The 13,419-nt window shown below is 42.1% G+C and overlaps 1 protein-coding gene across 1 annotated transcript in view; it reads right to left on the bottom strand.

Annotated features, from left to right (window-relative positions):
• si:dkey-225n22.4 (collagen alpha-1(XXI) chain) overlaps positions 1-13,419 on the bottom strand; it is a 97,945-nt gene that overhangs the window by 11,801 nt on the left and 72,725 nt on the right. The window contains exons 24-26 of the mRNA XM_050056153.1: positions 11,620-11,691; positions 11,069-11,104; positions 7,050-7,094 (exon numbers count right to left, since the gene is read on the bottom strand). Coding sequence (XP_049912110.1) covers positions 7,050-7,094; positions 11,069-11,104; positions 11,620-11,691 — 153 coding nt within the window. The remainder of the gene's footprint in view (positions 1-7,049; positions 7,095-11,068; positions 11,105-11,619; positions 11,692-13,419) is intronic.

Here is a 13,419-nt window from a genome sequence, read left to right as displayed (position 1 = left end):
ATGAGATATGCCCATTCAAAGTTTGACATTTCAATCGGTTGCTATAGCGCCCCCCTTTGGCCAATTGATGTAATATTGCTTCATTGGCATCCTCCCATGACCCTCTACCACTGTGCCAAATTTCACATGGATTGACCAAGTCAGTGAGGAGAAAAACGTGGAACACACACACACAGAGTTTTTGTCATTATATAGTAAGATGTTCACTGAAGGTTATAATCAACTGAAAATAGGAACTGTGTTTTAGTCACCTTAGAATGAGCCATTTATATCTATGGAGGAAGCAGGTCCTTGTCTACAGTGATCACCATGTTGCACAGCCATGTTTCCACAGCAGCCCAGAATGGACAAACCAAACACTGGCTCTAGATCAGTGGATCCCAACTAGTGGGACTGGCTGTGATTGTGGGTCGTGGGTCCATTCTGAATGGACCTGAATGGACCTTACTAATAACTAAGGAGAAATCTGGACCCGGCGGCTGGACCAGTTGGGAACCACTGCTCTAGATGGGGACATTCGGCTGTAAAATACAAGCGGTGTAAAATGGGTTTTGTAAAGTCAAGACCAAGCATAGAAACATAATCAATAAAAAGTGGTAGTGTTAAGGTTTAAAGGAACTATAATAACATTAATAATATTGTGAGTTACTACTGTGCACTACCTGTGACTTAATAGATGGCCTCTTTAAGAGCCAGCGTGGGCAAATGTCCCAAGAACACTACAAACATGGTAGGTAAGAGAGAGCAAGAACAACCTTGTGAATAAAATAACTGTGTTCTTGATGAGATTTTCGGCATCACTCAGTGCGTATAGTTTGTACTACTGAGATTGCAAGGTAAGTTTGCATTGAGACTGTATTCCCTCAGCTGAGGATCTGTATCACTCAGAGACTTGAAGTGGGCCTATTTGTAAGGAGTTGGTTAGTGAAAGGCGCATTTTAGCTGCTGAACACAAACTGGTCCGACCAGGTTTGCTGTGCAGCATAAGTTACCACACAGGCCTCGCCAGGTTGAAAGAGATCCACCTTCATGATACAGAGAACTCTGGCTTCTCACTTCGTGGCACACCCCTGTGAAATCAACTGATCACGGCCATTTTCCCTCCCTCATGCAACTGAAGCACAGATTTGTTTTCTACTTCACGAAACTACACAAGAACTTCAAACACAAAGAAAAAAGCCAATGAAAAAGAAATAAGCTGGCAGCTTCCCAGCTCTCTATGAGAGAATTTTAACAAGCTGCCAGGACTTGAATGGCTAAAACGATGCACGGAAGCACCAGTATAGTGGCAACATCATATGCTAACTGGCCCTTTGGAGCTCAGTATGTAAATTTACACGCTCAACATAAACAAGGCCACAGGCTCTTGAGAGATGAGACCTCCTGCCTCTTTGGATAACACGTATAAACACACTGTGAAGTTGAATATCCACACTGATCACCAACCGCAGCAATGGTAGCCAGTTTCGGTGCCCATGTGTTCCCAGAGGATTTTTATCTCTTTGTGCCAAGTTCAAACTTTTGTGCCTCTAGCTGCTCTTTTCAAGAAATAATCCCTTTCCCTTTAGGGACTCTTTCCTGTGATTGGCTGCCACCCTGTCTTTTCTTCTATGTCATGTCAACATGGATGTTAAATCCTAGAGATGCTCAGAATCATGAAAAGTTTGTATGTTATTCTTCAGTTCCTTTGCAGCTCCGCAAACTCTGCTGATGACACTGTGCTGCCAACTAACTAAACATTTGCTTTGTGAAATATGAGCCCTCAGATGCAGCTACCAGATTTGTTACAAAGATGCTCTTTCAATCCGTGATGATCTCCTAGCAACGCTCACATTGTAGTCTACGTGTCTTTGCAAAACACAGAGCTCTGCGCTGTGCAACGCGCTGTAATCTGAACGCCACATTACTCCCCAGTAGAAGGCAAGTGGTAATGAGGAGGGAAACCAGGAGAACAGAACACACCCTCTCCTGAACTGCAGTGCAGAGGCATATTTATTTTACCCAGCAAGTATTATGAAGTCTGTCTGAAGACAAAAATATGTCATATTCATTTCAGCGGTGACACACTTGTGATTCACTGCTGATGCATTTAGCCTTGAGAGTGTGTCACATGGAAGCTGGGCTGCTCTCAACACTGTAGAATTACAGAGTGTGAACATTAAGCTGCATACCGAAAATACAATCGTTTTATCTGTCTCAAGTGTCACAGACAAGAATGCACAACTTTGTCTCCACATGATGCAATATAGCTGCTGTTGCACACACACACACACACACACGCACACACACAAATCTCTGACTGGATTCATTGTGTAAACCCCACCAAGGGATGTGAAAATCGATGCCTTAGTAATTGATACTCACTGATCAATTCTTAAATGCTACTCATTTGGTATCATTGCTATTAAAGCATAAATTACAAAGCTTGGCTTGAAAGCTGGAAATTGCAGATCACACAGCAATTTATATCATTATGTTTGCTCATTGCCAATTATTGATGAGGATGATCATCCCAACGTGGATAAACATGTAAAATCAATAGTGCAATTCTGTCTCTCTCACCTCACGAAGCCTGATTTCACTCTGTGAAAATATTTTTGAGGAACTTTTCTTTCTTATCTATCCACAAGTCACCTGCTCACACAGCTCCTACACACCTGTTTCCCAATGTGTCGAAACAGCCACTTGTCATTTGGTCCCCCAGACATTTAGCACCTAATGTACCAATTTACACTTTATGTATTTTTCTTGGTGTAGGCTAGTTTTTGAAGTCTGATGGCTGGCGAGCTAATAGCTAACATGCTCGTGCTAGTTTTTCAGAGGACATTTTGACATGTCACAGCAGGAAAAGCACAATAATAATTCTATTTAGCTTCTTCAGTTTTAGATAGTGATGGCCAAATGAAGCCTTATTAACCATTTTCTTTCTTTTTTGAGCCCACCCTTCACAAAGAAAACAGAACTCTCCCTGGGGGTCCCGCCAGCTTTTCCGAGATTGTTTGCATTACCACACTGGAAGGCTCGCGGCACCTATCTCTACCACTCCAGATTTGGAGATCTGAACCTGACTCCCTTTCGATCGGCCGGGTGTGACATAGGCCATTGCCCCACCCTTCTGAATGGCACTGACTTGCCATTTGTTGAGTCTTTTTCTTTAAATCAATTACGCCATCTAGTTGGTTCAGAAAACAAAGAAAGAATTCTGGGGCAAAGAATTCTGCCTGAGTCCGACTGGGCCCAACCTAGGTAATTTCTGATTACTGCCCCCAGGCTTGAATCGGGTCGGGTTCGGGTGATTGGGTGCTAATTAGTGATGGCCAAATGAGGCCTCATGAAGCATTTTCTATATTTTCTGAGCCCACTAGATGGCACTTTTTGTTCAACAAAAGGTTGAAAGCACACTGAGCCTCTCTCTTTAAACCATGAGCACCATCTAGTGGGCTCAGAAAATAAAGAAAATGCTTCATGAGGCTTCATTTGGCCATCACTGGCTTATTAGCACTGCTAATAAGAACCCAGGGTGCAAAACCGTATTTGTCCCCTTTTACCGGATGTCCAATCAAACCTGACTTCACCCATTTTAGGGTCCTGGCATTGTTTACGCTGGCTCACACTGTCATGGTTTACTGGGACACTTGAACAGAACAGAGTCATTGTTAATGTTATTACTAACACTGGGCCAACCCTGTTTCACTCCGAAGTCATCAAAATCCAGTGCTTGGGCAGTGACCTTAGGCATCAGACACTGACGAAAAAGCCATCCTTTATTATCGGCATGATACGCAGCTGGTTGCCATTATAGTTTAATGGTGTCAGAGGGAAATGCGACGGGACAAGAACGAAAGTTAGGCCTGCAAAAGCCCAAGTAGGGTGAGTAGGGGGGGGTGGTGGATTGGCCCAACAGCCACTGACTTTCACGCAGGTGAGTGTTCATGTCCCGTAAGACTTTAAAGCCAAATCCTGTTATTTTTTCCTAAACCCACCCACATGCTTTTGTTGTTGAAGGAACACAAAAAAATTTCATTCAAGTGTATTTTGAAAGAAGACGATGCATGTAACAGGCAGAACTTGACACGGCATCTCAGAACGTCAACAACTGTTCTGGTTGGTACGCAGGGCATCTTGCATGTCGTAATGTTTGTGGCTCAGGAGGTAGAGTGTGTCGTCCACTTATTGGAGGATTGGTGGCTTGATCCCCGTCTCCTCCTGTCTGCATGTTGAAGCATTCCTGAGCAGGATACTGAACCCTGAATTGCTCCCGATGTCTGTTACATTGGTGTGTGTGGGTTCAACTTGAGGCTGAGAAGCAGGTGGCATCTTGTATGATAGCCTCGACCACCTTTTGTGACTGTTACTCATAGTGTAAAGGCAATTTGAGTGATCGGAGGAATAGAAAGGCTCTGTACATTTACCTGCACTTTTCCTGCTGTGACAAGTCAAAAAGATGGAAAAATGACGGCGATAGCTCTCTGAACTCGCTTACTTGCCAAGTTAAAGAAGTTCAGCCACCAATAACTTTCAGTTAGCAAGCTTGTTAGCTCGGTCCCTGAAGGAACACAGAGTCCAGCACAGTTTATTAAAGACATTTGTACCTGTGTGTGTCTAATAACTGTCCAACAACGATGCCCCGTCTGTGGAGCGGTTTATACCACAGCAAAGGAAAGTGGTGATTCCCTTGAAATGAATTGATTTTGTTGTTTTACAAGATGGTGTAATCACACTCTCAGACCAGCTGCCTGTCTCTGACCTGCCCTCCTGACTTCACCTTGACAGATATCTGTGCATCTTCAGAGTGCCTTGAAGTTGCCAACTGTAAGTCTGTAAACTGACCATTGATTTTTAGTTAAACGCCTGTAATTCAGCCTGTCCTGCCTGAGTGTGTGGGTCCTCTCCACTGTTGCCAACAATCTGAACTGTAACACTGTGATCCTCATTTTTATTTTCAATGACTATGATGCGAATACGTTTGGATGCCGCAATTGCTGCACATGTCACAAGCCAGAGGTCAGGGTATGATAAACCATTTCTGGCCCTCAGTGGTGATGCTAGAAATATTGTGTTACCTATCTTGTGTGTTAGCAAGCAACAGTAGTTAGAAATGAGCAAACAAAAACAACTGAGCATTTTTCAGGCTTTTGAAATAAGAAAACAAACAAACCTCAGCAGCAAATATGCAGAGAGCAGCAGTACGAGCACCGAGTCTGCTAACGTTGTAACGATACGTTACGATGTAAGGATGTTTGTTGTCTGCTAAATGCCTGTACGTTTCTCTGGGCTATTGCTGGCTGTTGTTGTCAGGTTTCGCTTTCCTTGTTAAGTATTTGCCTCAAAGAGCACTGCGATCATCTGCTGCTGGTTTATTGGAGGTTCACAGCAACAGCCAGAAGAAGATCAGGGACCCTTTGTCAAAGACGCCCCAAAGCTGTGGAACACATTACGGATAGATATCAAGGAAGGTAGTTTGCTAAATATTGCTCAAAGTAGGCTAAAAATATATCTGTCCACTTTAGCCTTTAACTAGCTCTGACTTTCTGATACAGGTCTGAAACTCTTTGTAATTACACTAGTGATGGCCAAATGAAGCCTCATGAAGCATTTTCTTTATTTTCTGAGCCCACTAGATGGCGCTTTTTGTTCAACAAAAGGTTGAAAGCACACTGAATTGCCATTCTTTGAGCCTCTCTCTTTGAATCATGAGCGCCATCTAGTGGGCTCAGAAAATAAAGAAAATGCTTCATGAGGCTTCATTTGGCCATCACTAATTTACGCTTTTACTTTTTATTTACATTTCACGCTGCTGCAGCTCTTTTAAAGTCTTTTGAAGTCTTTTGACATTCACATTTTTTACTTTATTCCTGTATATTTCTCTTGTGTTTTTAAAATGTTTGTACCACTTATTATTGTATATATTTCATATTTCATATATTTTCATATATTTTATTTTGATCTATTTTTGTGTTCTTGTATTTACATGTATATTACTGTCCACATACTGTTTGATTCTTTCTATCTATCTATCTTTCTATCTATCTATCTATCTATCTATCTATCTATCTATTGTATGGAAAGGTGCTATATAAATAAGTTTATTATATGGCTATTGTTGTCATTGTTCTTCTTCTTTAATTATAATTAGTTTTATCATTGTCTTTGAAATGCAGGTGGTAGGCTAATCAGAGTTTTATGGTGTTGTGTCTATAATGTTAATATTAATCTCTTGCTCCCTCCCTGAGTAGACTGCGTAGGGAACCTACTGTACGTGGTAAAGGTACCCTACAAGTGGGCGGGCAGTTCCTGTGCGTACTACTATGAAATATAATCCTGCCAGCACCACTGGTGATCCTCATATGGTTGTTCTGAGTCTAAACACTAAAGTCATCGCTTTGCCACGAGGGCCCCGAGAGCCTGGAACACATCTCCTAAACAGATTAGCTCGGCTTAGTCGGTTACCTCATCCTGTGTCCCTGCTGAAAGTTTACTTTTCCAGAACATATTTTATTTGATTTTCTGATCTTATATCACAGTTTGGAGCTTCTGTGCTGTTTTATTCTCTCATTTTTATTTTGTCTCTTCTCATTTAGTCAGTTTTGTATTGTGCCCCGCTCTGTGCTGCTGTTTGCTTGTAGTGTTTTCTGTTTAGTCTTTTTATTGCATTTTTATGTGTTTTTATATGCTGTCTGATTTTAATCTTGTAAAGCACCTTGTAAAGTCACTTTCAGAGAGGTGTTATATTAGTAGAGTTTATTATAATCATATTTATTTTGTGATAAAGTCTTTATGGTGACTTGTATCAGGGGGATTTATGATATTAGCTACAGACAGACAAAAAATTAAAACTCAAGTTCTAACCACAAATTAGCTCCTTGTAAGTGAGGACCGACCGGCCAATATATTCCTCCTTCTCCTCATGCCCTTGTGGGGACATTTGGTCCCTTGTAACTGCACACACACACACAAACACACACATTGAACACTCAGACTCCCTGCTAGAGCTATAGAAACATGAGCTTCGCTGCCACCCAGTGGAAGCAGGAGGACTCTGCACTCACAGGTACACCAGGAGTCCCCGGCTCTCCATCTCTGCCTCGCTCCCCCTGCAAAGAGATACATCATTATTAACTGAATGTTTGTGTGAGTGTGTTTACACATGTGCTGGTATGGCTTCATGTTGTGTGTGTGTGTGTGTGTCTGTGTGTGTATCGGTCAGAGTGGATGTGTGCAACAACGGGTGTGTCGATTTAGGTGTGTGTATTACTGTCTGCTGGTCCATGTCTTCATTCTGTGTGTGTGTGTGTGTGTGTGTGTGTGTGTGTGTGTGTGAGAGAGAGAGAGTGAGTGGAGAAAAGGTCATGATTACCACTAGCAGGCAATAAGAGAAACCCAGGGAGAGAGGGGATAGGAATTGGCTAGTTGTGACCTTTAACAAACCTGACTTTTTATCTCGTGTGTGGCTTTCCAACTGCATCCCGCAGCACTGTAACACACTGCTCTCCTTCCTCTGCTCCTCTGGGCTCTCACACTGTTTTCCATTAGTGCACGTCAAGGGAAGCAACCGAATCAGAGCATTCATCACATGCTTTGATTGTTAACGCAGCACCACTCACAAATTGAACAATGAGGGACGTACAACGGGGTGGCATCTTGTTGCTACAGTGTTAAAGTTTCTGTTTACAACATTAAGAGCATTAATATAGCAGTTTGCTATGTTCAAATGAAATGGAGTACTGGCATCCTGAGCAGCAAATGGAGTCACGTAGTGATGGCCAAATGAAGCCTCATGAAGCATTTTCTTTATTTTCTGAGTCCACTAGATGGCGCTTTTTGTTCAACAAAAGGTTGAAAGCACACTGAATTGCCATTCTTTGAGCCTCTCTCTTTAAACCACGAGCGCCATCTAGTGGGTTCAGAAAATAAAGAAAATGCTTCATGAGGCTTCATTTGGCCATCACTAGAGTCATGCTACCTATGTATGTGCTGTAATCCGAGCCTCTCTGTGGTTTGTTATGTTCAGTGTTGGGGATAACACTTTATGAATTATAGCAATACATCACTTTTATCAGTAACTAAGTAATATAGCAGGTTACCAACAGGATTTCAGGTAAAAATGACATTTACAATTCCAGGTTACTCATTACCACCCAAAATTATCTGTTTAATGTTTTTATTTTTCATTTATCCACACTGATCCACTTCCACGAGTGCGGCACCAGTGTGTTGTGATATCATTCAGTATACGCTACATTATATAAAGGTGCCAGTGGTCGTGTACATTATCCTGCCCAGCGTGTTTCCATTCACATATCTCCTCGTCCCGGTGATCAACAAATACGGGTGAAGTTAATATATGTTGGATGTTTTTCCTTGTTTACATCCCGGACTACAGCACACAGTCCCGTTCTTTTGCATAACTCTCTCTGCAGTGCTGCTGTAGCTGACCGGCACAGCAGGAACCAGCATAGCACTCGTCACAGTGACTTGATATCATGCCATTCCTTTTGTTGCTAACCTTAATATTTGTGTATTGTGTCTCATATCATAGGCCCACAAATGTTTATCTATATCTCAGACTCAGGCTTTGTTCCTCTGCCTGACCCTCCCTGCGTCCAAGGATATTCATTTATTTTAAACGCTCTAAGCTACATAATTGTTCTATATCATCATGCTATTATTAAAATAAGCAGGTGATTTAATCCAAATTGGTAACCACTTAATGTAAATGAATGAATGAATGAATGAATGAATGAATGAATGAATGAATGAATGAATGAATGAATGGGTCAGACCTGCAGCACTCGATTTGAAATGAACTGTGATAAACTGGAGCTTCTGTGAAACAACATGACCCTCATCCATTTAAAATGAACATTTGTTCTTCTGAGGTGATTTTGGTGAAAGTAACCCAAAAGTAGTGTAATAAGGTAAGGTAAGTAACTCATTACTCTACACAGAGAGTAATATTGTAAAGTTACTTATGGCTTACAAATAAGGGTAATAAGTAATATGTAATATATTACACAGTGTTGGGCAGTAGCCTCACTACAAGTAGTGACGTTACTAATTTAATTGCATTTCTCAGTAGCGTGGTGCTAGTGATGACCGAATGAAGCCTCATGAAGCATTTTCTTTATTTCCTGAGCCCACTAGATGGCGCTCATGGTTTATTAAAGAGAGAGGCTCAAAGAACGGCAATTCAGTGTGCTTTTAACCTTTTGTTGAACAAAAAGCGCCATCTAGTGGGCTCAAAAAAACAAAGAAAATGCTTCAGGAGGCTTCATTTGGCCATCACTTGAGGTAACGTCATTAGTCTCTGAGTCGGATAGCTTTCTAGTAGTGTAGTTAACGAATTGGCCAAGTAGCCCGTTAGCGTCCGTATAAGTTACAAGTTCTGAAGCGCAACACACTTTCTTTCTGCAGAGCTCTGGATAAATTTAAGGATAATAAAACTGAGGAAAAGTCATGTGACTGATGTCAGCACCACACTGAGGCATATAGACAAGGGAAGCACTTCATATGACATAATATACTAATCCTTCAGTTTATTCTGCTCGCCGCTTTCGTTATTGGCTTTTCTTGGAAAGACTGGCCGTATTCTGCCTCTGATTGGCTACACTGCACTTCTTGACACGTCTCTCGTGTCCTGACCATAGAGTGTATACATTTAGTGTATTTGCAGTGGACACCAGAGAAAAGATCTGAGAGACAGTAGATGCAGTACTGTAACATACTGATGCTGAGTGTTATTTTCGGCACATGTTGATGTTCTAATGTCCACCCAAAAAAAACACAAGTTTTCATTTAGGTCTGTTATTTTTATTGTTTATATTCCTATCTTTTATTCATTATGGTTTTATTGAGTGAAAAATATATTTTGGAATTCTGTTTTTGAATTATGGACAGAGCCAGAGAGCCGACTGAAAGAGGCCGAGACAAAGAAATGCATTAAGTAGGAAGAGGAGAGAGAAACAGAGAGCAATGATGCCATGTTATTGGAGGACATGTTCAAGTGTCGCAAAGTCTTCAAAAAAAGAAAGAAATGCAGAAAGTTTTAATGTAAGTCTGTTATTTTATAATAAACAGCTCAACTGAACATTTCTTGCTCCCTATTTGTTTGTCTGACAGTTTCTCTGATCACTGAGAAAATGCTGATATGACATAAAGTCAGTCAAGGTGTTCCCAGGCCAGATGAGATATGTGATCCCTCGAGCATGTCCTGCATCTATGCTGGGGCCCCCTACCAGTGGGACGTGCCCAGAACACCTCTAAAGGGAGGTGCCCATGAGGACCCTGATCAGATATCTGAACTACCTCAACTGGCCCCTTTCAACGCAAGATGTCTGAGCTCCTCACCCTATCTCTAAGGCGGAGCCAAGCCACCCCACGGAGAAAACTCATTTTCACCGCTTGTATCCAAGATCTCATTCTTTCGGTCACTACCCAGTAATGATGGCCAAATGAAGCCTCATGAAGCATTTTCTTTATTTTCTGAGTCCACTAGATGGCGCTTTTTGTTCAACAAAAGGTTGAAAGCACACTGAATTGCCATTCTTTGAGCCTCTCTCTTTAAACCATGAGCGCCATCTAGTGGGCTCAGGAAATAAAGAAAATGCTTCATGAGGCTTCATTTGGCCATCACTACTACCCAGAGCTCATGACCATAGGTGAGGGTTGGGACGTAGATGGACCAGTAAATGGAAAGCTTTAGGGTTGGGACGTAGATGGACCAGTAAATGGAAAGCTTTGCCTTCCGGCTCACGCTCCATTCTACCCTAACTTGTGAACAAGTCCCCAAGATACTTGAACTCCTATGCTTGATACAGTAACTCTCTCCCAATCCAGAGGGGGCAATCCACCGGTTTCTGGCAGAGAACCATGGCCTCTGACGGAAGGACATCAGAAGGAAGACTTCTCGAAAGCCAATATCTCCAACACACAGCAACTCACACCAAAACAATCTTGAGTGATAAACAGCACTACAGGTAAGGGGAAAGATATGTATTTTCAATTTTGGGGGATCCCTTTAACTGTGCACATGACCTTTCAGTAAAAGTGTGAAGAAAGAGCACAATACCTGATTTCCTTTAGGGCCCGGCTCTCCTCTCTCCCCCTAGAAAGACACTGAACATCAGAACATGTCCAACTTACAGTAATTTCTGGTCTTTGTTTTGACACTGACAGTGTGACATCCAAAAAAAACAGCATGCTGTTTGAGTAAATTGTAAGAGAAAATTAGCATCACTGTCCTGCTGACAATATATTGTACAGAAAAACAAAACACAGCATGTTAAAGAGACTGATCCGGATTAGGATTGCTTGCACTGTATTTATGAGCCTGGGCGTACCGCTTTTGAAGTGTGAAGGACAACCTTTAGCACCATTAAAAGTAATCATGTCATCTAAAGCAAAAAGAAATGAATAATACATTAACAAGTTTGTATTATGTTAAGCTGTCAACATTTCTACAGTACAACATGTAAATGAACTCCTGACAGATAAAGCTATGAATCATTCATAAAGTGTCGCCTCAGTTGCCATTTGTCGGTGTCGTTAAGTCCAAACAAAACCAACCAGGTCATCTATCATAATTGGTTCATGTATGTTATTGTATGAATTGACGCTCACCTTGTGACCTTTGAACCCCGGCATCCCCATGTCACCCGGCAGCCCTGGAAAACCCGGCTCTCCTGGGGAGCCCTGTTAGAGGTGAAAGATTATCAATGTTGGAAATTAATAGGTGGCATTCAGGCACAGTTCACATGTTGTGTTGTTCCTCAAACTGGCCATTTATTTCACACTAGATGGAAAACAGTTGTTACAATCATGTCTTTGTTTAAAAACCCGACAAGGGAGCAGATAAAAGGAAATATAAAACTTGAGTAGTTTCCAGGTGTGTGTGTTTGTGTATGTGTGGCTGTCTATTCTTTCCCCCTGTGACAACTTCCCAGGCTGCTGCCGTGAAAGAAAATGTTCTTAGCCAGTAATCAAGGCTGGTTAAATGTGGGTTATAAAGATGTTTGAGTGAAAACTTTTCAAGCTCTCTTTTATTCATGACTCATTACTCATTACTGGTTTCCAAAAAGCTGAAGTAATATATGCTTGGAAGGATGGCACCTTCAAAACAACCAAGGTTACCTGTAATTAAGTAGCACAACAGAGACAACTCGGATTCTTTTTTTTTTTTAAATTGCGATGATTGACATTTAATTGCTCAAAACATGTCACTTAAACAAAAAAAAAAGCGTAACTGTCACTCATGAGCGGGATCCAAAGTGCAGGGTGGTGAAGTAAGAAGTGTCTGGCAAGATGAGAGGAAACAGACGGAGAATGAGGTTGTTTAAGAAAAGAGAAAAGGCAAAAGCTGTCACCCTGATCGCACCCTGATCCCTCGGGGGGGAATTAGCAGTACCCTCACTAATCTGACCGCCATGTGGAACTTTCAAATTTTCACTCTCATGCAGCCGTCAGTATAGAATAACTGGGACTGGGGAATAAAGATGCAAATAGTGTATGTTTTTTTGGCAAAGGAAGGCTAAGGGAGAGACAATCGTAGCAGGCAGCAGTGTGGGACACACTGCTTCCATTTCACTTCCTGCGCCTATTCTAAAATCGTTCATAGCATTTCAACCAAAATTGTTCTGAATCTGAAAAGCTGGCTCTCAGCTGGTTATAACTGACCTAAGTGCAAAGAGAATACGGAGAAGCCAAAAATGGAGAAGTCAAGCAAGAAACTGTCCGACAAAAAAAGGAAGTTCTTGCTTGTTTTCTTGGGTATTGTCACAGTGTGTACTTCTGACCTGCCATACATGTCATACTCTCAGTAAATTTCCACTCATCCCGCCTCTCCACCACACCTACCTGCCAGCCTATCACCTGTCCACACATCTCCCGTTCCTGCTGGTCCACCACACCCACCTCCTCAAGCCAGTTCCTCTCACCTGAGCCTTATTACTCCCTGCCACTATACATACTATACTCCTGCTTCACAGACTCTTCTTGCTAGATTGTTTATTTCCAGACTGCTTCCTTGTTGCCGACCTTTTCCGTCTCTGACTCTCCTGCTTTGCCTGCTCCCTGGTAAACCACTTCGCCTTTTGTTCCTGATAAAGAGTTCTGCTTCCGTGTTCCTTGTTTCTGTTCACCTCTGCCAGTTAGCGCTACATTGTGAATTCACCTGTTCTGCTACCTGTGATTTCCTGTGCTGTGGCTTACCTCACCACATGGCTGCACATTCTGCCTTTGTGTGTGCATCACAGCATCCACTCATTAAGACCGCCTGCTCCTCGACTCCTCACCAGTTCCGACCAACCTACTGTCGGGTCCTCATAGATATGGTGGTTTTCCTCGTGGTATCAGATCCTCAGCTCTTCTAACATGGCCTCCTGTCTGCTCCCTCACAGTAACACTGCAAATTATTGAACTTTT

The sequence above is a fragment of the Epinephelus moara genome, chromosome 11 (assembly GCF_006386435.1).
Source record: "Epinephelus moara isolate mb chromosome 11, YSFRI_EMoa_1.0, whole genome shotgun sequence".
In the NCBI taxonomy this organism is placed as follows: domain Eukaryota; kingdom Metazoa; phylum Chordata; class Actinopteri; order Perciformes; family Serranidae; genus Epinephelus; species Epinephelus moara.
This window is presented reverse-complemented; position numbering and strand designations above follow the sequence as displayed.